The sequence below is a fragment of the Myzus persicae genome, unplaced genomic scaffold (genome assembly GCF_001856785.1).
Source record: "Myzus persicae strain clone G006 unplaced genomic scaffold, MPER_G0061.0, whole genome shotgun sequence".
Classification (NCBI taxonomy): Eukaryota; Metazoa; Arthropoda; class Insecta; order Hemiptera; family Aphididae; genus Myzus; species Myzus persicae.
In genome coordinates this window covers 136869-163133 of record NW_019103897.1, presented here as the reverse complement: position 1 = coordinate 163133, position 26265 = coordinate 136869, and the positions used below count along the sequence as shown (strand labels likewise).

Here is a 26265-nt window from a genome sequence, read left to right as displayed (position 1 = left end):
TTGAGAGTAATGTTAATATTATAATTTCTTACACGTGGTATAATTTTTTTATTATTTTGACTCGTTTTGAGCAGCTATTAATACATAATACACATTTTCAATTTTAATTGTTTTTTGTTTTATTTCTTTAAATGTTAATAAATAGTTTTACCAATTAAAAAAACAAAATTCATAGCCACAATATTTTTATATTAACGTTAAAGTTACAATTTTGATGAAATTTATCATATTATTTGTAGTTAAAAATGTATGACTTACCTTTATATTTATTACCTCAGTTAGAGGTGCAGTTAGTTAGTGCAGGAATTATAAAAGCTTATAAATATTAAATATACTTTCTATGTTTGCCAAAATTATAATACACAACACATTACTTGAGATTAATTGTTTTATTAAACCAAAATCGAATACCTACTTATTTGTTATTACATTACAAAATCTAATTGTCTTGCTTTTTTTGATAATTCATCTATAACTTCTTCAACTGATACACGTATGTCTCGATGAATTGACAATAGTGTTAATCCATTTAAACGTGTCTAAAACAAATAATGTTATTATATTATATAATTGTATTATATTAAACCTCTTTCATTGTATTACGCAGATAGGTCTTGAGGCGTTTTAAACTAGAGAAACTTCTCTCTGGAGTTGCTGTTGAAACAGGCAAACTAACAAATATTTTTAATAAAAAATGGATATTCGGATATACTTCTTCATCGCAATTGTCTAAAGCTTCTAATCCATTTTTAGTTAGGTTTAACTGTTTAAGTCACTAGAGGCCAATCTCAATTTCCACATCTTGAGTTCAGCAATAATATTGTTTTTATCAATTGCGGGGGAATATAAATCAACCAAATGTTTAATAAATCATGTTTAATCGTCAAATTATAACGAGTAACGACTATAATTAATTGTGTGTATACAGTCTATGGGAGGGGGGATTGATCCCCTTGATCCCCCCGTAAATACGCCATTGTATTACCTTAAACTCTAAAAAGTTTCAACTATATAACATATTCAAAACATAAAGATTATACGTCTATACTATACCACGAAACTATTCATATTCCTTTCTATACGGTAAGTCGGTATTAACTCAAAAGATTATAACAATAATAGGTATTTGATATAAATATTTTGTGCTATTATAAATTATAATATTAAATATTAATCTACCTATTATATATTTATAATGTATATAATCGAACGTATACTGACTGTCGACTGTCTGTCTGATCAACATTGAGTCTAAACTACGATAGCTTTGAAATATCCATGGTACCTTTGTATTAGTATGTAGGGGAGCACTAAAAAATTATTTTCCAAAATTAGCAATTAAAGAGGTACTCCTCAGTACTCACACAAGGATTTCAAAATTCACGATAGAAATCAAAAATCTTTTTTTGTTGCAAATGGTTATGATTGGTTACATGCTGTAATTATAGGTAATAGTAGAAATTAATATTTATTTTTTTGTGTATAAATGGTTGCCGTTGGTTACTCGGGCTGATGAGGTTAAAGCATGCATCAAATCGTCGAGTTTATGACCACGAATCACGATACAGATACAATTATCTACATTGCGCCTCTAATAAACACATTATATCTTAAAACAAATATGAGAGTTTGTTTATAAAATGATTCTTCTATACGTTTGTTGACTATAGATTCAAAAACTACTCGACCGATTTTGACGACAATTTTTGAGAAACCAGGAAAATTTATAGAGTAGTTTGAGCGAAATGTACGAAAAAATTTCATTTTTGAACTGAGATACACCGATACAACGCCGTATCTTATATTAATTGTTCATTAATCATTTGTAATTTTTCCGTGGGCGGAGTCGAATTGTACAACTAGTAATATAATGAATGCAAAGTTTTCGCAAAAATTAATTAAACCTATCGTATTACTAATAGTAAAATATTAATATAATATCATAAAATGCATAGGTCCTTATTATATTAATATAGACTGATATAGATTGTCTTCACTCAGAAATCAGAATCATTTTTAGTATGCAACATTGCAACCCGATATTGGTACATTATAAAGAAGGTCGAAGGAGGTACTTTAAACAACGGATTCCATTGAATTGGCTGCCAATTTTGTGTAAATATAAATTTGATCCTTGAATTGGCTATTGAAAAATGCATAATAGTATTGGTTCCCTAAACTGTGAAATATTATTATTCAACCAGGGGTTTTCATATTATACACTTTTAGTTTTACGACGTCAACCTAACCTAGCTAGGCAGTTTGCATTCAAATATAGTCTAGCACTGGATATACCTATACTGTTATATAATAATTATATATAAATATTTATTGAATTTATAGTCTTATCATCTTAACCGTCGTGATCTACAGCAGTAATTTGATGACCTCGACAACAATGTCGTTCATTAGGAGATATGCTGTGTTGGCGCTAGTGTGTAAAAATGAATTCTGTTGAGAAAATACTAAGCGAAAAACGGAAAATTAATTTTTATAGTTAACATGTACAAGTTAAATTCTTAAAAACTCCTTTAAAAGTAGCCAACGTGTGATACCGCAAACCAAAATTAAGAATATTAATATTCTGTGATCATACCGACTTCAACCACAGAATATAACAATCAGAATGGACACTGATAACATTTTACATAGGCAGCATAGGACAATTGCTTGAGTCAGTCGGCCATGACACTGGCGGNACTTCAACTACTCGAGGAAATAACGTCTAACTTAAAATTATTAACAGCATTTTGGTAACCAATATATTTTTAAAAAAATGGTAGGGATCCAATTCAATAGTAAATTCTTGGGAGCTTATTAAAAGGTACTTATTAAGGGTAAAATATTGACTACCTGGATTTGGGAGCCAATTCAATTGCACCGTCAACAACTACAGTACAGCAGAGCGGACTTGTTATATCTATTACCTACTTCCTCCCTTTTTATACTTACAAATGTTCATGGATTTTGTAAAAAATTGACTATACACTTAAAAATAAAACAGTTTGGCAATGTTTTTGATTCTTTTTATTTGGGGTATGTAAAGAAACTTAGAATCGTGTACCTATTTTATTTTTTATTTTTTATTAAAAAAAAAAAGGTTATACATAAATCGAAAAAACATAGAATGCATTAATTGTACTTATATTATGGGAGAAAGTTAGCCCATAGCGATTAATGACCAAAAAGAATTTCGATTGAAAATATTCTCAATAATTAGAACTAAATACTTTTAGTCGAAGGTTTAATGTCTTTCGTTATAACAATAGTTGTTAATGGGCGTGGGAATGTTAAATTTTGGAGGAAACCGGAAATTGCTATCGATGTGTGTATCTGTAAAATATAATGGGTGTATGAGTTGAGCGAATTATTTATAATGAAAAACATTTTATCACAGAATATTTTACTACACACATTTTTTTTTCTGTCACCATTAAATCCGTTTTAGAGCATTTATTTAAAGAAATATACATATATTTCAGTCTAGTGAAATCATTCGCCCTCTTTAGCATCTGTTCTTACGTTACACAAAAATACTATTTTCGACCAGAAATCATTTGTACCTACATCTAACTTAAACATCCATAGTGAAATCAACTATATACATAGACCTGTAAAAGTTGTATTTCGGGTCATCAGCATACACTACATGAGTAAGAGTATGTACGATTGTAAGAGATAATGTAACTGCCAACTGGCTACTAAGGACTCTTAATAATAATCTCACCTTTAAGATTGATAATAGCTCAATTTACTGTATAGTAATATAAAAGCTATCAACACAAAAATGGTTCTACTGAATGCAGATTATAATTACACAGTCTAACTTATAGACTGCTTAATTATTGGAATGCTATCTTCTACAGAGATGTTTAATAATACATAGTTGAAAGATCGTTCTTACATTTTTGAAAAAGAACTGTTAGTTTTCTGAAATGCCATACTTAGTTATAGTTACTTATTTAAAAATATGAATAACAATGGGGGTTCTTATTTTCGAGTAACATTATTAGACGTGGTGAATAATAGTAACATTTTGATGAAAAAATAAACAATCCTTGGTCTATGAGAACACATTATAGGTAAACGTGTATTATATGATATCAAAATATCTAAGTAGGTGTAGGTGCTCAGGATCTACTGTGTGGTCCACCAATCGACCAGCTACCAACAGACAACGTGCGGAGGGGAAGGATCCTGGAAACTGCCTCAAAGTTGTCAAAGCTGTTTACCAAGATGGTAGAAGGTATAATGGTAAAGAAACAGTCCCTTGAAAGAGAACGCCAAAGGAACGAACGTCAATAAAATATCGGTTTTTGAAATTAGTTTAACTACTGTAGGTCGAAGGTCAATACCAGGGTGGTTAGAGCTCCCTATTTGTTGTAATCGTCGTCGATTATCGACGTATATTTCTATGTTATACTATTTTATTGTAATTAATTAATTTGTTTGTTTGTAAATAAACGATGTGGTTAGGGAGGCAGCAATGGGAATCCATATTTCCCTCCCTATCCACGATTCAAAAAAAAAAAAAAAAGGTGCATTATAATTTTTAGCTGAAGTATAAACTGTGATTTAAACTACTTCCAGATGAACAAATTCGTATTAGAACATCAGTTGGTTTTGTACATTTTTTTTATTACATAATTATTTAACTTTGTAAATTGTAGTGTTTGCCACAAATTCTAGCCTCTAGGCATTGTAATTTGCAGAGTGTAGATTGTGGAGACCTGTATAGAAGATCCCAAAATGTTATTTTTGTCCCATGTCCGTTGAAATACAATAACCACAAAATACGAACCGGTTCAATTTTTTTTTTTTTTGTTTAATTGTAAAATATTGTAAATTATAATAAAATAAAATAAAATATTAATATGATGATAATGTTAAATTGAGTGTATTTACCGTTTACAGGGATTACATTTATATTTTTCAATATTAAATAGATAAATGTATTGAATTGGTAAGATGTACCACGGCTTAAAATTTATTACGATGTGAAATACTGAGCGCGCTCTAGTGGAACAAACTAAGTGAAGTAAACATTTTAACATTACGTACTAAATGTTGTACGATACTATTTTTAGGAGTCAACAAATAGAGCATTTAACAATTGGATTCAGAGACAATACTCAAATACTTTTTGGATTAAAATTTCAGTTTTGAATTTGTTAACCACAAGAAAAATTAATTTGAGATTTAGATTGTTCTTAATTGTTTTATGAACAAATAACCAATTTATCAGGTTAATCATATTTTAATTTGAAATGTATTTCGACTGATACAATGTACATTTTTTTATGTTTAAATATTGCTTAAAATAGTATGCGGAATCAAACAACTGAAATCTGAGAGTAAAATACTTGTAACTAGTGTTTTACTCGACAAATATAATTTTGTTTGTACTTAATAATAATATGTCCCTAACAAGTAACAACATACTACAACTTACTTATTGTTTTGACAAAATTAAAGTTAGTTAACGTTGTCAGGTTTTAATTCTGAAAAAATATTTGAATTAGCAAAAAAATGTCAATAAATCGTACGAAACACTTGAAGTTTTTCATTTTCATTTTAATTATGATTTGAAAATTCATATTTTCATGTTTTTAATTACAGTTCACAATAATATACGATTTAATTTTTACAAAATGTTCCATACAGTTTATAGACAATTTTCTGCCGAGTTCAACTTTTTTTTTCGGAATCAAAATTGGACAAAGTAAACTAACTTTGATATTGTTAAAACGTACATCTTTTGAGTTCAAATTTACTGCAGTAGCAAGGCCCCTTAATTCAATTATTTATTAATTTAATAATTTATTATAAAGTATATGGCATTATCCCTTTTGAAAACAATATATACATATTTATAATAGATATTTACATGAATTATGAGTTATGACATTGATATATTATTAGCCCAACAATTATTATATACGAATATTCAGAAGATATGCGATTTATGTCACCCACAAGAGTTCAAATTCTTTTAAGTCTCATTTTTAACTCGTATAGGTATATCCTTTTAAGTGAACGCCGAGCGTTCCAATTTTTGTCGTTGAACATTATTCTCTTTAGAATGCGTTTATCTACGATACGGGTCGACATAAAACGATTCTCCCATACAAGCATTATCGACGTGGAATTGTTGAGTCTTACCTTCATTATTTTACCTATTATTATTATTATTATTATTATTATGGTTATTAAATATTATTGTATTTATGTTTATAACTTGTAGGTCACCGAAACAATATTTATTCCTATTATATAGGTATTGTGTTGCACATAAATTATAAAACTATTGCTTTATGTATCATGACTGGTTTTTAAGAACCCAGGGCTGCAAATGCCCCAATCTTGCACCCTCCGGGCGCCTACGGTTTCACATTTAGAGATTACATGTAGGACATATATTGTACCCCCGGTTATGGTACACGCTTTGCCGTTTGCTAAATAATAATAAAACATAAAACGTAAACGTCCCCGCTGACGTGAATTGGAATAGGAACTCTGTCTAGTGAATTGCGATAGCCACGTCTATGGCTCCTACAGTTTTACTCGTATATTAGGTATATCTGCTGCAGCTGACGCCATCGCCGGCTCTACAGCAGTTACCAGTGAAATCGGATTTTGCTCTCGTTCCTTCCGGCATCAACACCTTCTCCCATACACGCCAATCACCCATCCCTCGACCATGGGGTTTTTTTTTTTTTGAATTTCGATTTTCTCGCTTTTATTTTTTTTATACGACAAACATGTCGGTAAACGACATACCGGACTTGCGAAACCATAACAATATATTTATGGAGAATGAAATTTCGCATATTGGTACAGTGGTATATAATATTGTTTTTGTTATATTTGAACAAACGAGTTGTACGACCACAAAATATAAACAACTTATAACAATAATATACATCTATATATTTTGTGTGATGTATGTAATTACTGGTTAAGAGTTCCGAGTTCTACACATAGGTATATCATCGGAGATATTCATTTCAAGTGAATAAATAAAACAATGTATATATATATTTAATATTTAAGATAATTTGGTTGTTCCTTTTGGTATTAACTAGTGAGCCACTAATTATTTTACTCATAGTTTTTGTGATGATACTTATTATCAATATGGATTGTTTATTTTAATATGATTTCAGATGTTATATATTGGGCTTTGCATGCAGGTATTTAAAATTTGACGTTTTATGATCAGCGATCAGTGATCACTAGATCGCGATAATTGCAAACATTTTTAGTGTATATTTTGAATTTTCACATTTTAAGTATTTAGTATATTATACTACCTTTTTTAAGATATTAAATAATATATTTCCTCGTTTCCCAATTTCTCGCAAAAATAAGTTATCAAATAGATAAATATTTATCGAAAAATATTAGAATACCGTTTCTGCAATTATAGAACAATTAAGCTTATTAATTTAAAGTCTGGGGTTAATTATTTCTATTTATGTGAATTGTACGTTATTTAAATTGTAAAAGAAATTATTTTTAAAATTCATCATTTTTGGAATGTTAAACATCTATTATTTATAATTAGGGCTTATAAAGACTAAATAGACTATCTAAATAAAATTTAAGTAACGTATAGTTATACAATATTCAAAATTTCAAATAAATGAAAAAAATGACTTGCTTAATTTTTAGATATTCGAAAAAAAATGTAGTTTATTGTTATAACAATGTATGTATTAATGTATCCAATATTTCAAGTATATAATAATATTCATAATATTATGCTCTTTGTACTCTATGTATTAATTATACCTTACATCTGGAGGCTCATTAAAAATACAGGCAATCAGCTTATAAATAAACCTGATAACTGATAAGTAGGTATAATAGAAACGGTTTATAAAAAAATAATAATATTTCTGAAGCATTAAGCTATTATTAGACAATTATGAACCTTAAAATATTATTATATTAAACCTTATCAAATAATGTGTGTACCTACTTACCCAAAGTTTATTTCATATAGAATTAATTTATATCATAATTTATCATTCGTAATAAATAATGATACTCGTATTATATGTATTATACAAAAACATAATAATAAGTTATAATATAAGATATTTTGTACTCTCGTTTTACAATAATGTTTTTCATATTTAAAATACAATAAAATATACGTTTTTGCGTATATAAAAGTATTCTTTTCGCCGTGTCACACACATACACGTAGAGAATAAAGTGTTTAACATATTATTTTTTATTATACACTGTAATATACAAGTATATTGTATACAGCAGAGAAATATACAGACTACAGAGAATAATAAAATGTGTTTATACACACCAGCAAATTATCTGACATGACGGGATATACATTGTCGTAAAGTATATTATGTATTTACATTTAATAACATAACAATGCCACTTTTTAGTTTTTATTAAGACGTTAAGAAAGTAAAGACCGCGGGTACGCGCCACGCGGGTACGCAATGGTCACAAAATAGATGGTCTAACAATAACGAGCTTATTATTATTGTTTAACCACCACCGATTGCCTTTCGGGAGGGTTTTTTTTTATGTTCTCGTGTAAACTGACTTGGTTTTATGATGCTCGTGATGTAAAATTGCCAGCATAAAATGTTATACTGCAGTTACACGAATACCACAGTCGAGTAGACTCGCGTGTCTTTCAAACAGAATACGCTCGCACAAATTCATGACGAAAGTACGCTATTAAATAAATTAGGCAATATGATTATATTATTTTGTGCATGTATAAATCGGTCAGTTCGTTAAATGTTGTAATGACACAATGTGTCGGGTGCGATAATTTTATTTCCGATTTGCCTAGAGTATATCGCATGGGGCATGTAGGTTCTGTACAATATAATACTATATATATACATATAATTGTGTAGCTGCAGTGTGTTGTGCAAAATAATTCTGTGATTAAGAGGATTCTGCACACACATTAGTTGTTTCCGTCTTACAAGTGTGCAACATAGAAAATGTAAGCTCAGTAGCGTAAGTTTAGCTTCACTAGTTTAAAAATTATTGAGTGAATCTATACCTATTATGAAACTTAATGGAAACAACATTATCCATCTCTGTATTCGTGTGTTGGTGTTTTAGGATAGTTCAATTTTTTAGCAAGTTTTAAGCATATAAAAAAAATAGTGTGGTTAAAAAATGTTCATAACTCACTTAAAAATTGAATCATCTTAAAAATCAACTTACTAACACAGATAATATTTTTACCATTAAGTTTCAAATATCAAGGTTATTAAAAAGACTTGATACTTAGTAAACAAGGTTTAGGTATTTAATTAATGATACGAAAAAAAACCGTTTCCATAGGGTACACGGATATAATTATCGGTCGTTTGAATATGTCAATTAGTAGATATTCTGTTAAATTGCACAGATAGACCAATAGGTTCGGCGTACCACATACTTATACGTATATAATATTACGTACCTACCTACTAATGTATAACTATTAATTATACGGTTTTAGACGTAGTAAATAATAATAATAATAATAATAATAATAATAACAATATCCATTATACAATATAACAGGTAATATTTTATTTTACAAAAATGTGTTGCATATTTTTATACCTTCTACACTACAATTGGTGTGTTGAGGTTCGAATACTTTCAAACAGTTTATTATATGTCTGGGTTTACCGAATTGCAATATAAGTACTTTTTTGGCATAGATCACAACTCACAGTGGTTCGTAATAATTATATAATTATATTAAAATAAAACAATTTTCAAACTTGACTTTTAAAAAACATTTTATGGGTCACAACTCACAACTCACAATCCCCCTCTCTCCCAGTTGCACCACTGGAAGTTTAAGTTATACCTACTTGGGTCGATCCGGTAAATGTGAAATGTGTATACTGTATATAGGTATAATACATGACAACATAAATAGATATATCATCACAGTTGCAATAGTTATTTTCAGTATGCGCATCTCTTTCACCTCCGGGCCCCATTCCGTAGTTCTCAACTTCTGATTGGTTGATTTATTTCCATGTTATATATCCATATGTACATATGATTGATACCTATCTATTTTGTCGTGGTTACAGCTCAACGAAAATCGGCTAAAACGAATAATATTTAAGACGTCGATCGACGTTGCAGAACGGCGTCCGTGATCACATTCTATAATAATATGCAATATTATATTATACACACGCGGTTGAGATAAGTAGACACACGCGCGAGGGGCTTAAGTCCTTAATGTCCTAACTACAGAGAGAGAGAGAGAGAGAGAGAGAGAGAGAGAAAGATAATCACGCACTAATAGCTACTACACGCGGCACGGGACGCGTAATCCGTGAGCTCGAGGTGGGCTTTCACGTCAAACGGAACCCGATCTGCGCCACAGCCTCTTCAGCACTCTGTCTTCGAGGGGGTCATATAACATTATGTGATATTAGAATTATGTATATATTATTATTAATTTACTCCCACATATTATTATTATTATAACGATCGTGCGTTTGCGATATGTATGTGTATGCTCTGGATTCAGCCGGAAACCGGAAATGGACGGGAGGCGGCACAACCGATCGACCGACGGGCAGATAGGTATTGCCGACGAGAATTCGCGTGACTGCTGCATCTCGTCCGATTATCATATTAACACTCTACGCTTATATATTATGCAAGATGTGGTCACCCAGTTTAATAATAAAATAACATGTATATAACACAATAAATACTGAGTGGAGATTAAACACTATTGTCGAATTTTGTATTATTATTATTTTTGTATAACATTACGCATTATAATTCGTAGTTGTCTTGCGGTTACTTATATATTCACCATAACGTGAAGAAGCCGTACGTACTTACGTAATCAATTTTAAATATTTTCAATAAATACCGACCAAATTTAAATTTGTACAATTTTTTTAATATTAGTTCTCCTTCAAATTTAGTCCCATAATTGTTTGAATTCTTTGGTTGTTGACTGTTGTATACATCCTTGAAACAAGTAACTTGTTCACGTTCACGCTGTAGTTTTTTTTTCAAATGAACGCGTTCACGTCTATATTAATCGAAAAAATGGATGCATTCACTAGGTCGTTCATTAAATTTATTGTAATAGGAATTATAATAAGAAAATATTATTATATAATATCATTAATCAATATATTAACACGATTTATTAAGCTACAAATAAATTGAGCGTTTCAAAAATCGTTCAATTTCATCGAAATATAAACTTCGTTCTCGTTCACGTCTAATTAGAACAAAAACGAGTGACGTCGCGTATTGTTCACGTGTGAACGTGCGTTCATGCATTCTTTCCAAACACTGATAATACCTAATATTGTACATTGAGTAAAATGTATACTTAACGAGTCGGTTACTCAATAAATGTGAAACGACTCGTAATATGTCGCATCACGCGGAAATCCTGAAATGATCGAGCCTGATAGATCTTAACCAATTTGAAATGTATATAAGTACTGATCCATATAATATTCATAACATCTGTGGAAATCCGTGTTTTTAAAACTTATATAAATTGTTATAAATATTCTGGCCGTTATGGACACTACATGCCAACATGATTATAATAAATTAATACATAATTTATATTTGTATTATATTAGATATTTTACAAGTAAGACTTTCCGACTGTATATATTTTGTCAAAAATAAACCATTCGATTTCGAAGGTATCTGTTTCGAGTCACTGCAGTGCAAATATACTGTGAAATATAGTCAAATATACCAATCATAAAAGGCACGCATATTATTTCAAAACAATCGTATGTAGGTACATACAACATCGCGTAATGATTAAATTATATTGACACAATTATTATTTCACAGTTTATATAACAATGGAGTGTACAAATATGAATGTGGACTGCCATGAAAACCATTCTACCGCAAATGTTGGAGTCTCTAAGCTGATTGAAAAGTTTCAGTCTACTTTAACCATAACCGATGACAGTGGAGAACGGATACTGCGCCCCGTCAACGTTTTTGTTAGCTCGGGCCGATACTTAAACTGCTCTGGTGCGGGCTGGAAGCGGCTCGATAGCAGCTCGGCTAAAATAGCAGGAAGACCCGAAACTGTAAAAAGGCTCAAAATTCAGGTTGGCCATGTTCGAAATTTAATCACTAAATTCACTGAACTCGGTTCTAGGCAGCAATATATTACTACTGCTGCTGCACAGCACTGAGTTTAGTGAGTTTCGTGATCAAATTTCGAACGTGGCCAATCTGAAGTTTTTTACAGTTTGAGCTTTTTTACAGTTTTTGGATCTTCCAGCTATTTTAGCCGAGCCGCCGTCGAGCCGCTTCCAGCCCGAACCAAAGCAGTTTAAGTATCGGCCCGAGCTAACAAAAACGTTGACGGGGCGCAGTATTCGTTCTCCACTGTCATCGGTTATGGTTAACGTAGACTGAAACTTTTCAACTTTTTCCAGCTATTTTAGAGGTTTGAGGTATTTTATTTGTGGGCGGTCACACATGACATGTAATCTTCGAAACGAGTGGACTTCGGTCATATTCGGTTACCGAGGGCGGTCACTCTTTGGTAATATGAAAAATTGGTGGTATTGTCTTTGTAGCGTCTTTAAATGGGCGGGCGGAAAACGGCAGTGTAAAAACGTATAGGCGGGGTATGGTCGGTTGATGCTCCGCGGGAGAGTGCGGGAGAATTACATCCGCAAAAATCATTGGTCGGTAGCACTTGTTCTTGTGGTTTCCTGTGCAACACCAGCCGGCATCGCGAATCAGTCGGTTGAGACACATCGGACACATCTGCAGCGAAGGTGACCTTCCTCGGTCGCAGGTTACCTAACCGGTATACTACGGTGGCATGCGGGGTACGGGAACGGAGTACCTACCTATAATATGAAACGTTTGTCGTATGCGTGCCATTCAACATTTTGTATCCTCGATCGTGTAACATATCTTTCGGTATGATATACTGACGTATCCGATATGTTCGGTGCACGGTCGGTGGGAAATTGTCTGCGAAAGAGTTTTTAAGGTTTTGTCGACCGGTAGAAGTCTCCTTCGCTGCAGACGTGTCCGATGTGTCTCAACCCGATTCGCGATGCCGGCTGGTGTTGCACAGGAAGCCATTATAAGGACAAGTGCTACCGACCAATGATTTTTGAGGATGTATTCTCCCGCACTCTTCCGCGGAGCATCAACCGACCTTACGGCCTATACGTTTTCACACTGTCGTTTTCCGCCCGGCCATTTAAAGACGCTACAAAGACAATACCACCAATTTTTCATTTAACCGAAGAGTCACAGCCCGCAGTAACCGAATATGACCGAAGTATACTCGAAAAAAATCAAATAGACAATGATATTCTAAACGCCAAAAATATTCTATATAATATGTTAATGCAGCGTTTTTGGTTTTAAATGTGCAGGTCGAAACTCGTGGGCATACTGAAAGAAGTACTGCGAGGGTGGCTATTCTATAATTCAATAAATTTAAGCACACCTGTAAACCAAGAACAAAACAGATGAGCGGATATCGCTACGCTCATATAGTAAGTGATAGTGTGCATCACTTCCTTTTTGTAAAATAGTCGTCGTGGTTTTACAATGCAGGACCAGCAGTCTATCGATTGTGTAGAATTTGAATATAATGTGTATATTTATACAATGCAATTACTATGTATGTCAATACAACATTATTAATAAAAAGTACTATGTTATACTCGGAGCGTATCGTTGGTTTTCATAGAGGGTGGCTTAATTTTTTTTTATCGTGAAAGTTGCAATACATTTCCCAGGCCATCTACAACAAATGGACGAGTTCAGTTTATTTACATATTATGTTTATTAACTCTGTAGGTTTAATAATATCATACAAGAACGTTTTTTATGTATACACAAGAGACCTCCTTTTCAAGTGATTTAAAGTGTTAAATATTAAAATGTTATACTTATTTGAATTTAGAACAAACAACGTGATGAAATTATGTGTATAGGTATTATATGCGCATATTGAAGTAGCCAGCTGTTAATTTACTGTCAGGTGAAGAAGTAAGTTATTTTTTTCGGATTTAGTCAAGAATATAATGTTAATGATATAATAATATTGTAAATTGGTTCAAAATGTTATATATTATCCCATGATAAAATTAATATTTCAGAAAAAAATTAAACGTTTTTGACAAGAATTTTGTATATTTATGGTAGATGGATGTATTTTATTGATGTACCTATACTTTGTAACACTTAGTGTATTACTATTGTACTATATATCCCTGTAGGCTGTAGATATGGATAATTAAATTTCATTTTTAATAAATAAATATAAATTCAATTCATCTGTTACTAAATATAATTGTAATGTAATTAGTGTTAATGTGTAATTAAGTGTCACTGATAATTGACCTATAGGTACATTTAATTACATTCAGCTCTCATTATACCTATATAGTACATTGATAAACATTGTAGTTTAATTCATTTTAATGTTTTCATTGGTTTTGTGATATTAAGTTGTAGATAAATATTTTTGTAATTATAAAAGGTAGGTACCAAAGATTAATTTCAAATATTATTTAGAAATAATATTACATTGAAGCAGCGACTTGTACATTATTATACAAAAAGAAAAATACAAAGATTGGTTCATTTTATATTTATAAGTAGGTAAATTAAAAACATTTGAATGCTGCCTCCCCAAAAAAGTATTGTCGACTACAACTGTACAATTGGATAGGGTGTGAATAATAAAGAAGGATAAATATAAATTCTCCTTCTTTGTAATAATATATCGGTGGCAACTTTACAGAGGCGTGCGCGAAAACTATTACTGCAGTAAATTATAAAACTTGGTAAAACTACAACGAGTTACGTGTCCATTACTGTCAATTTTACCATATTTTTACCAGGATTGTAGTAGGTAATTGGATTTCACGAACAAAACAATGTATCTGCAATCATAAACTGCACCTACCTCAGGACATTTTTATGGTGAGGGAAATTCAATTTCGATGTTCTTATTCCTTATCAGATATCAAAAAGAAGAAAACTGACTATCAACAAATTGTTATCATATCATATGTAATAATCAGATTTTTGTTATAAAATAATCTAGGTATTAGTAGGTACCTTCCTATAAAGTTAATTTTTTAACATGTACTCTGATTGAAATCGTACAACATGAACTTCTATTATTTGATAAAAAATATGTACATTAAATAATGCGAATTACAATTAAAAAAAAAACCATTGTATTTTTATTATTATTTGCATTATATGTTGTATATACAGAACTTGGAACTGATTAGTAAACTAAATGGTGATTCGTAAATCGGTTTTTGTCCAAATTAAATGTGGCCGCCCGGGTCTGTAGAGCTGTACAGCTTTCTGAAGTTTGTAATAATGTTAGTAAAATATCTTCCGCGATACCATAGTAAAATTGCTGTAACATCGAGCAGCTGCTATATGTAATAATATAACACCCGACTGTCCCGACTGTTTTTCGCAGAAGATGGAAATAATAAATTGGGAAATAATGAATTATGTCCTATAAATAGATTTGAACAAGAAAAAAATTCAATCATCATATTATAACATTATTGTTTTATTCATTACACTCCGATAATCTGATACCTGTTGACATACTGTTTTTGGTTTTTTTTTTGTAAGCAGAGGTTTTGATACATAAACACCAAAAAAATTAGTGGGTGCCGATTTTAAAATCGTGTGTGCTACACCCCCTAAGACTGTCCTAATTGAGCCTATATTACTATAAATAACACGTTTGTATGTAGTTAACTCACTTGTTTCGCATCTACTTATTAACTTCTTTAAATATATTTACTCCTGCGCTGCCTGTAAACCGTGACTACAACGACCAGTGAGCGGCAGTGACAACGTACATTCCCACCCACACACACAGAACATTGAATTTCTCGGGCAAACCGAAAATGACCGGTCATGACCATTTTTCGAAGACTGACCGGTGGAAAATATCGCGAGCATCTAGTGTATGGACTACAGCGAATAGATTAACCACTAAATGGGAAAACTGTTGAGCACTTTCAATACAAAATTAAACTAAAATTTGGGCAACCAGAGTTGCCTTTCTGATTTACTTATAATTCACTGATCTGTCACACATTTATTCTGTGTATGAACCATAGACCTTAGGGTGGATTCTCACCTCGTCGCGTCGTGTAGAGTTGAATATATTATTCAACTCGTAGGTAACGTGTTTCGTGTGACCAATGTTTTGTTACCTATGTTATTAAATAATAAATAAACGGATCACTACACGGCAAGACGAGGTGTGAATCCACCTTTATTCTAACTTGTACTGCTTAGTGTGGGGTATGTGGTATGAACCGTGATTGGGCATTTGAGCTAACCATATTGGCGTGCGATATGCTGTAGGCAGCAACCACGGTATTACCAGCGGTATATAATATACTCTGCTGAAGTGCCGTTGTCTGTGTATTGAACTATTAAAAATAACTCATACTGTAATAAAATGATAACACTTCAAAAAAACACATATTTTATATTTTTTTTACTCGTTTTGTTATTTCGATTTACAAATTGAATACATATTTTAGTTTGCATATTATCTATACCATATTTTGACATTTATACTTTCAGAATTTTATTTTTATTTGAGTTTACTCAGCTGCAGTATATATAATTCAATATAATATATTACTCATTTTTAGGTGATTTATGACTCAACGCGCAGTATGCCAATATCTTCCATATAGCAACACAGTATTATTAATACATAATTGCAAACGTTGTACGTATTTTGACTATAATAGAAAATCAAATTAAAATTTGAAGATAAACCGTTTTTACCTTACATTTTTAATCAAACTCGACATAAATAATATTGTACAACATTCAACAATATTACTACAACTTCTTTGAAAGAACATATTTTTTTTACAATTGAAATTTGAAACGACGACGAGCTGTGGAGATATCACGTGCGTCACTGCAGGAGTATATTTATGGGATATGCTCATGCATGAGGGAAGCATTTTATTTTTCTATTCGGCATAACGAAGACCAAAAATCGCAGTATAATAATCAGGTAAGTATTAACTCATATTTATAAATTCGGCTTGTACTGGTGTGGTTAAAGCCGAGAGGTCCCAACGTTTTTAAATATATTAAATATATCTGCAGGAGTGCAGGACAGTCGTCTACCTGTAATATATTTATCATTTTAATACATATTATATATTATTAAAGCCTTGTTGGGATAACTGAAGAATGACAATTTTTAAACAATCGCGTTCGCATTCAAATCTAATATAAAAGTTAAAACTCATCTCCGCCCACTGCCAAGTAAAATAGAAAATTTAACGTTCACCCAGGTCTCTAGTTTTATTTTCTCATTTTGCTTGCTAAATTCATTTTTCGGAAAACAAAACATTTTCGCAAAATTTGAATTAGGTATAACAATGTACCATACATTATACACTATCACAGAGCTAATAGTGATAAATACCTTAACAAAAAGGATCATGACAAATTTTAAAATATTTTTTGGTTTTAGATCATATTATATAAAGGTATAATGTATGTATTATATTTTATTATTTTAATAATTAATAATTTTATTTATCTTCTCTCATCTGGATATATGATTTGCCTAACACATCACGCATAGTTTATTGTTTTAAACCACAAATATAAAACAAAATATTTCATAACAGTTTGTGGTGGATTGGGAAACATTATACAATTGTCACTTTCATATACCTACATACACAATATAATTATAATAAAAAAATATATATTACGACTAAAATGTAAGGTACGGTAAATAGGAAGTATAAACTTAAAAGTCAAACCTAAGTATTTTACAACGTATTTTATCTATGCGATTTAAACATAGTAGAATGGTGATATTTGTAATAATATTGTAAAATAATGTAAAAACATTTTTCCAAGTTAAAGAACGACTTTTATAAGTTTAAAAATAATCCTTATTTGATATAGGATAATATTATAATAACAATAATAATATACATTGTTATTTCCTATATTATTATATTCATTATCCGGAACGTAGACTCGTATGTATTACTCAAAGATATACAAATCTTAAGCCGCAAAAAAAACCATATACACTAAAATAATCTACTCATGTTGATTTTTAAGCTTTTTTAATATTGTTGAAATATATACATTTACAAAATTAATTGTTACAGATATAAATTTATAATAATAGTCTTAAATATATGTAGGAATTGAACAAATGACACACGACGAGTATATGTTTTCTACTAGTCCGTTTTTGTAGATTTTATATTATACATATTTAATTACTAGTACTACATACGTATTTTAATTAATAAATATAAAATTATTACAATTTTTTAAGCATAATTTTCACTTATATAAAACGTTGACGAGTGTATAATGTACACACACGACATCATAATGATGATCTACACAGTAAAAAAGTATAAAAAGTAAGATTGTTGTTAACAAAACAAAGTAAAATTACAATATATAATACTTTTAATGTGATTGAAAAATGCTAAATTTTTATAAAACAAAAACGCATCGGAAACAATCACTTAAACGAAACGTTTTTCAAGCGTTACCTACCGATATATCTAACTATCATAAAATACATAACTCGTGTGTAGTCATTGAAATACTAATGAAATACAAATAATAATAATAAAAGCCATTTGAACGTATAGCATTTTTTTTTTTTTACAAAATAATGATATAATTAATATTATTAATAATAATAAAACAATATATACCTATATAATAATATAATGTTATTTACTTGGTGATTAAAAATATGTAGAGTACTAAAACACTATATTAGTACAGTAAAACAGTCTGAGCTATAATAAAAAATATAAATATAATATAGTTGTATTTTATGATGTATAATATATATTGTAATGGTGTTATCGTTATTTTTTCATTTTTACATTTTATTTCGAAGATTATAATATTATAGTTGTGTGGGATATCGTTTAATATGCGAGTGTGTATTGAATAATAGTGTTAGTGTAATGACTAATGATATACTATAATATGGACGTCGACGGTTACAGTAAGACCATTCAGTCGTCGTACTAAGAATAATAATAGTATGTAAGGATATTATATCGAGTATTTTTTTGTTAGAGATTTTCAAGTAATAGTATATAGGCATATCATGTAGTATATAATATATGTATAAAGTATAATTGTAATGGAGAAAAAATAGTAACTAATAATAATGATGAAAAAATAAAAATAGTAAAGTTCCCAAGCACGACATATTTAAAAACCATGAGCGTGTCGTCGTCCGGACGGTCAACACTGGGAATTAAGATAATAAAATTTAAAAAAAGAAATCCAAATAATAAAATGTAAAGCAAAAAAAAAAAAAAAAAACCGAGTTCGTAAGACCGTCGAGCTTCCGATTCGATCCCCATACCGAGATCGCATCGGAAGCACGAGTCGGACCCCTCCCCCCTCCCGGCACTGTTGTTCGTCCATCATCCTTCACCACCAAAGCGTCAAGTCACTGCAACCCGTCAGCGGCAGAGTCGTGCGACGCTATGACCGAGGTCGGATACCAGTGCAAGTGCACTTGCGGCGGCATCGGCACGGACTGATGCTGCCCGCCGTTGACGGTTTCCTCGTACGTGGGCGGGTGCGGCGGCATCGCGCAAGAGTTTCCGTTGTACACGTTGGGCCCGTACGACGAGAAGTGGTGCATCGTGGCCGACGGTCCCGGACGCTGGTGTTCGGCCAGCTGATGGCGGTGGTGGTGGACCTGTTCGTTGGGCGGCGACGGTGTCGAGTACGTGCTCGACGGACTGTACTTCATCGCCATGTTTGCGGTCGGCGGCGAGCAGCCGTTGTCCGCGTAGTGACCGGCTCCGTAGCCACCGCAGCCCGCCACGGTTGCCGGCACCACCGGCGGGGGTGGCGGACCGCTGATAGCAGCCAAGGCCGCCGGCGTCATGGCCGTCACGGCACCGCTGGTAGATTCCACTTGGCCTGTGGGGACGAGAGAACGATAATATTATAATATTATTAAATCACACTGAATGGTCTGTGGGTGTAGAGTGCGCAGGTCGGCGAGTTATGTTGAACGACGTTATTGGCGTGTCGGCGACCAAGTCATCCGAGTCGGTGGGTACGACAAAAGTATACTACGAATCGTATATTATTATTAAATATCCGACTGGATTATTAGAATTAGACTCGCCAGACGTCTCGGTGTCCCAGTTGTTAGAAAGGTTAGGAGAAAATAACTTTGAATTATTGTATTATGTTATTTATTAAAAACGGAATAATAAATTGTGCAATGTAAAATTACGATTGATAACAGAAACAAAAATAATTTAAATCATAAAGCCGCCTACTATAAGACTTTTTACAATGCCTGTGCATTATTATTTATTATTATTGAAAGTAAAATAATTACATATTTTATCTATTCTGCACAACTAATTATTATGTTTTATCGTTTTCTATCTCCCTTAATAGATAAAATAAGTACATAACAATTTATGTTAAAAAACACTTAACATTAACAATAATAACACTAATTTTAATGTACCAATCATGGCTTATCATTAAAACTAATTTAACAGCTATTCCTTTACGCAATGGGTACACCAGGCCGGTTCAGATTTATTTGAAAAAAAAAGAGTTAGACCCGCCCTCATTTATAGGGGGTTTTCACAAAACTTTAGACTGGTTATTTAAAAGACGCTTGACCCGGAGACATAAATTGTACATTTAATTATCTGAGAAACGATTGGAAAACAGAATAAATGAATAATATTATTTCATAGGCGAGTTTGATAATAATATATTTTATATTATCCACGTTGGTTATACGGGAAGGTGGCACGTGCAATACGATATAATATGATATATGATATATATATTATATTATGTATATACCGTGGTTATAATTAGAGGTACTAGTGACGATAGCCGTCACGCGGGCGGATCTTCTCGGAATTCTATCGCACATTTAGCTCGCGACCAGACGTCTTATTAGTTATTTCTATACCCGTGGAAGTGTAGAAAACACGTCAACAACCCAATCCGAGCAGCTATTATTATTAGTAATAATAATTTATTACTAAAGCAGAATAAATGTGAATATTGACAGGTTTGTTTTGACATAACTTATTATTTGAAAACATGGCGTGGAGGGGAAACGCTTTCAGTTTTCGCTCCTAAAAAGTGTAAACGGTCAACCGAAAAGTTTGGGCCATGAGCAAGAACGACTACGCGCGTGCTTTATAATCTCGAAAATGAACAACGAATCTCGCCAATTTAGTATCCCCCCCCCCCAACAGGTGTTTATACAACAAAATACCAACCGGAATCCCTCTTGGATTTCTTCTCCTTCATGCGCCTGTTTTGAAACCAAATCTTGATCTGTCTTTCCGTGAGCCGCAGCGTCCGAGCCAGATCGATGCGTCTGGCCCTGTTCAAGTACTGATTGGCCGTGAACGACTCCTCGAGGTGCATCAGTTGCTCGCTCGAGTAAGCGGTCCGCTGGCGCTTCTGCTTCTCCCGCTTGCGCTGCACGCTTACCACGGCGGTCTGCATCTCATCGCTGGCGTGCAACATCGGACCGTGTTGTTGCGGCATGTGCTGCTGCGGGTGCAGAAGTGGCAACAGTGGAGTCGAGTTTCGTATGTCTGCCGAAATAGATGAATATTAATATTATATGCAATAACATTTGTTGTCAATAATATTGTTACAATACGGTTAAGTTAGAACTCGGAATATTATCATATTATATTTTTACGCCGCTAAGATGACTGTGGATAAACAAAAATATGTAGAATGTTTTAGAAATATTTTTTATTATTATTATTTTCACGACAACCTAAAATGTAAAATATTAACTCAAATACGTAACGAGAAAACATTACTTTAAAATAAAAACAAATCATCCTCTACGCGCCATGAGTAATTTTCAAATGTTCATTCAGAACGTAAAATTATAGATTACTTATTATGCAAAAACAATTAACGGGCAACCAAAAAAACGTGAGAAAGGATCAGATCTAACATAATATTGCTCATGCTTTTACCAAAATATTTTTTTTATAATTTGTATAAGCATGTAGACATGATAGAAGGGACCATCCAGCAACGGCACTCCAGAGGTGGGATTTTTACCAAAATATATTTTTCGGAGTGTCCCTTTCGTGTCTTCCTTCACACAGTGTGATAGTGTAATAAATTAATAATAATATAATAATATTTGTTGTGCACTTATGTGCACGAGTGTAGTGGGGGACGCAAATATTTCGAAATCAAAATATTGGTCGGCGCCGGACAGAAACAATTATTGTGAGCATTTAATATTTTAAAGTAACACTCGTTTTTTACACTATTGGATATTAAAATAATAACTAAAATCCAATAGTATTCCCAAGTCCGAGTGTACATGCATAATAGAAACGAAAACTGCGGGCCTCGTGTATACGGATGAATTCGAGCCGCCCAACTTGTTGACAACGATATTGTTGTATATAGGTATTGTACAATAATTATAGGTGCACCGCTCATTATTATTTTTGATATATAAATATACAAGTCGATTCAATGCCATTCTGAGGTATTTATATACATGTTATTTCGGTCCCGTATTTAGGATTCGATTTGCGCGTAGGTAAATGCCGGTCATTGACCGCGAATCGTACGTAAACACGTGTATTTGTAGGTTTAAAAAAAAAATCATATTTTATGTTATTATTATAACTACCTCATAAGACGTGTTCGATAGTATTCAACGAAATGATAGAAATACTACAATTATTTCTCGTAAACACGTATAGGTTACCGAAATGAAACTAAAATAAAACCGCCGTGGCGTGGGTTTGAGATGTCGGCAATAGGCTCGGTACGATATTTATGTTTGGTGAAATTGGTCGATAACGGCCGTCATTGTTATAATGTTTTAAAATGTAAACCACGACAATGGCTACAACAATATTGTATGTACCTATGTTGTACGTGCGACAAAACAAAAAGGACTTAATCGTACGCCATTATGACCGGAAACAGAACCGTAACGGCCTTTGAACGATTTGCATTCCTTGCTTGTGGCACGCGAACGCGGATGGTGTATAAGACATAAACAAACCGGACTTCCGAAAAGGCCGAGCGCGCTTACTATAAAATAATATGTGAGCGACATGTCGCGATGATAACCTGGGCGACAACCACGACAAAAGGTAGGAGGGACTTGAGCCCGTCGGCTTAGGGGTTTCGCGTTCGCCCGTACCGGAAAAAATGTATTACAGGTCGTAGGTAGGTCATGCGTTGCACGACAAAACTTACCGTCGTACGGCGGCAGCGAGGCGAACGTTTGCGTGTAGCCGTTGTACGGGTCGTACGCGGCGGCGCTGCTGCAGTAGTTGTTGTAACTCGCGATCATCATGGTGTCGTATCCGTTGACGGCCGACGAGGATAATTGGGTCGCGTGCATGTCCACGCCGTCTAGGCGGTCGTCGCGGTCGTGTAGGTGGCGGACGTCGCCGGCGCCGGGCTGAACGTGCTGCAGGCGGCGGTGCTGATGGCGGTAGTCGGCGACCGGCGGAAAGCTTGACGGAGTACTGCGGCTGCTGCTGTTGTTGCTCGACACGATCACGGTGACGGACGACGCGGCGGCGGCGACGGCGGCGGAGGTGGACTCCAAGTCTGGATAAGCACACGAAATCCCGTTTAAATTTAGCGCAATATTTATCTCGACAATTCACGTGCGCGCGTTATATTATTATCAGCATTATTCGTTATCATCGTCATTATTGCCGATATAAAATATAATCGTACGCGAATTTATTACTATGACCCTATGGGCATGACGACGATAGAGATTATGTTGTTATTATTACTGTTGTTACTTATTAATATTTGAATCGCGATGCCAATCACGCATGTCCAGAGAGGGAGGGGGCACTTACGATTTCGTCGGGTAGGAGGTGGTACGCGAGCGAGTCGATAAACATACCTAGTACTAGTACCTACCCTGGCCATCCCCCCCGCCTCCCATCGGACCCTAACCGAACAAGGAGGAGCGTTTTAAGGGGGCTAGGCGGGCACTTTGTTAAAGGGTCATATTTTTGAATTTCTAATTTTTAATAATAATATTCTATGAAAATGTACCTTTATTAAAACCGAACTTATTTTCGAATCATTAGAAATAGGCTTTTCTACTCTCCAAGTGTTGAGTATTTTTTATTTATTACTATTAGGTACTTTTTGAAATTCCGTTTATAAGTAATTGTATAATTTTTTTAATGAATTTGTTTTGACATTTAAATCATGCAACTCGTATCAAATTAATACAATCGTTGTCATCCAAAAATTGACTGTTGACTATTTACAAAGAGAGGCAAAAAAATAGGCTCGAAAATAGCACTTGAGAAAGTTCTGGTCGTACGCGCCTATGTTCGTAATATTATCTATTTACCACCCCAACAAGTACGAATTATGTTCACGGAGGTTTTTACGCGAGTCAATGTCATCGGAAAAAAAACAGTTACAAAGTATGAACATTATGAAACAGCAATAATAACAACAACAGAGACGGAGTTCTACCTTTGCCCCTAGGTAACTGTTTTTCTATCTATGAGTATTTATTTTTTAGATCGACATTTTTTTTTACCAACATTAAGTAAAAAAAACAAATACTAATAATTATTATTGTTTAGGTTCCTACTACATAAACCGTTCTATAACAGCGAAAATAAGTTACAAATACGATAGGTATATAGTGAATGATAACAAAGATGTTGGTGAAAAAATTTAAGAAAACCGCCAATACATGCAATATTTAAAAATATAATTTGAATAAAAAATGTCCACCCTTTCTATTTTTCTAATGCTTAATCTGTAAACGTAAATATGAAATTATTATTATTTAAATTAAATATTTTATAATTAAATAACAATTTATTGTTTAATTATCGAGCACGTCGATTATAAGACCAGCTACATTAGCTATTTAAAATACGTCACCCAGCTACTGCGTGGGTGCTTTATTTTTTTTTTGTAAGAGAAATAATCCAAAATTGTTTATTACGTTTATTGATATTGTACGAATAATACATTTCGATATGCTTACCTTGGTGTTGACCGCGGTCCAAGTCCAACAGCGTACCAAAATTCATTTCCATGACTGTAAGTATATTATTGCAGCTGATAGTGTTGTCGTTGTGACAAGAATAATCGAAGTCTGATGTCGTGGGCTCGGAGGTCCGGCTGGGGTGACGGTGTCTTACTGTCCTAGCGTCTTAACGTCGCCGGTATGTCCTGTAGACTGATCGAGTGACGATGTCGCGATGTCCACGCGCTACTCGAAGACCGCGGCGGCGATGCGGCACCGGACAGCGCGTTTGTTTTGCGGGTGGGGGGGGAGGACTACCGCCGCCGACCGTTTCTATTGGCCGTTCACCGATCGCGAATATAGGTAGTGCACGTCCGTCCCGTTTCGTAGTATGTATATACCTACCTGTATATTATTCGCACGATATATTAATCATAACTCAAATCCCGTGGTAGTTGTGGTGGGGACTTATTGATACCAAAAGACTTACCATGTAAAATCGCGTTTGCCCTTTAAGGCCCACACACTCTGTAGCCGTGGCGGTACAATTCTTTTGTCTTGGCGGTAAATTGTGTCCGGACTCATTTTAACGCTACCGCCACCGCCACCGCTACCACTGCATTGTGTGTGGACTTTTACACCACTTTTAGTGATGATTATTATAATCCTTATAATATGTTGGATGCACATTGATGTAGGTCCTGTACGCTGTTTGACGATTTATTTAGTCCACATCAGTATTTTGTTGTTGTTGTTTAGTAAATATTTTAATTGTCAACTAAAGCGTTTTAGTTGTAAAACTAAAGTGTAAACGTTTATCCTGACATTCAATCGTGAACCTCAACTACCACAATGTGCAAAAAAGAAAATGAATTTTTAACACTTTTTATCTCTTTGGATCCGATATATTACAGTCAAATAATGTGTTTTATGTTATTAAGTAAGCACTTTCACTTTTTGACTATTGCAATATAGACTGAGTTAATTTTTCTTCTTTTAAGACTGTTGAACAGAGTGTTATACTATATAGTTGAAAAATAGAAACGAAAACAAACTTAATAATTCAATTATTTGGGCATTGTAAGCACATACAAAATATCTGATATGTAGATAGAGTGGTATAATATACGTTGTGGTGCGTAACGTACATGGATATTTTTGGC

General features: G+C 33.2%; 2 protein-coding genes across 2 annotated transcripts; both read right to left on the bottom strand.

Annotated features, from left to right (window-relative positions):
* Positions 1–425: 425 nt before the first annotated feature.
* LOC111036060 (52 kDa repressor of the inhibitor of the protein kinase-like) lies at positions 426–6168 on the bottom strand. The gene is made up of 3 exons (XM_022317953.1): positions 6163–6168; positions 587–763; positions 426–539 (listed from the first exon to the last, which is right to left on the bottom strand). Exons 1-3 carry the CDS (start codon positions 6166–6168, stop codon positions 426–428), a joined length of 297 nt encoding a protein of 98 aa, XP_022173645.1.
* A 13031-nt stretch (positions 6169–19199) lies between these two features.
* LOC111036063 (homeobox protein Hox-B4a-like) lies at positions 19200–25397 on the bottom strand. The gene is made up of 4 exons (XM_022317957.1): positions 25121–25397; positions 23335–23694; positions 21357–21680; positions 19200–20013 (listed from the first exon to the last, which is right to left on the bottom strand). Exons 1-4 carry the CDS (start codon positions 25170–25172, stop codon positions 19532–19534), a joined length of 1218 nt encoding a protein of 405 aa, XP_022173649.1. The 5' UTR covers positions 25173–25397; the 3' UTR covers positions 19200–19531.
* Between the last annotated feature and the right edge of the window lie 868 nt (positions 25398–26265).

Bases quoted from the DNA above. Each gene is read 5' to 3' on its own strand.
- LOC111036060 (XM_022317953.1), bottom strand. The intron at 540-586 runs GTTTAATATAAT...TATTTGTTTTAG, and splicing joins TGCGTAATACAATGAAAGAG to ACACGTTTAAATGGATTAAC.
- LOC111036063 (XM_022317957.1), bottom strand. From the start codon at position 25,172: ATGGAAATGAATTTTGGTACGCTGTTGGACTTGGACCGCGGTCAACAC. The intron at 21,681-23,334 runs GTAAGTTTTGTC...CTATTTCGGCAG, and splicing joins CTCGCTGCCGCCGTACGACG to ACATACGAAACTCGACTCCA. The intron at 20,014-21,356 runs GTTGGTATTTTG...TCGTCCCCACAG, and splicing joins GAAATCCAAGAGGGATTCCG to GCCAAGTGGAATCTACCAGC.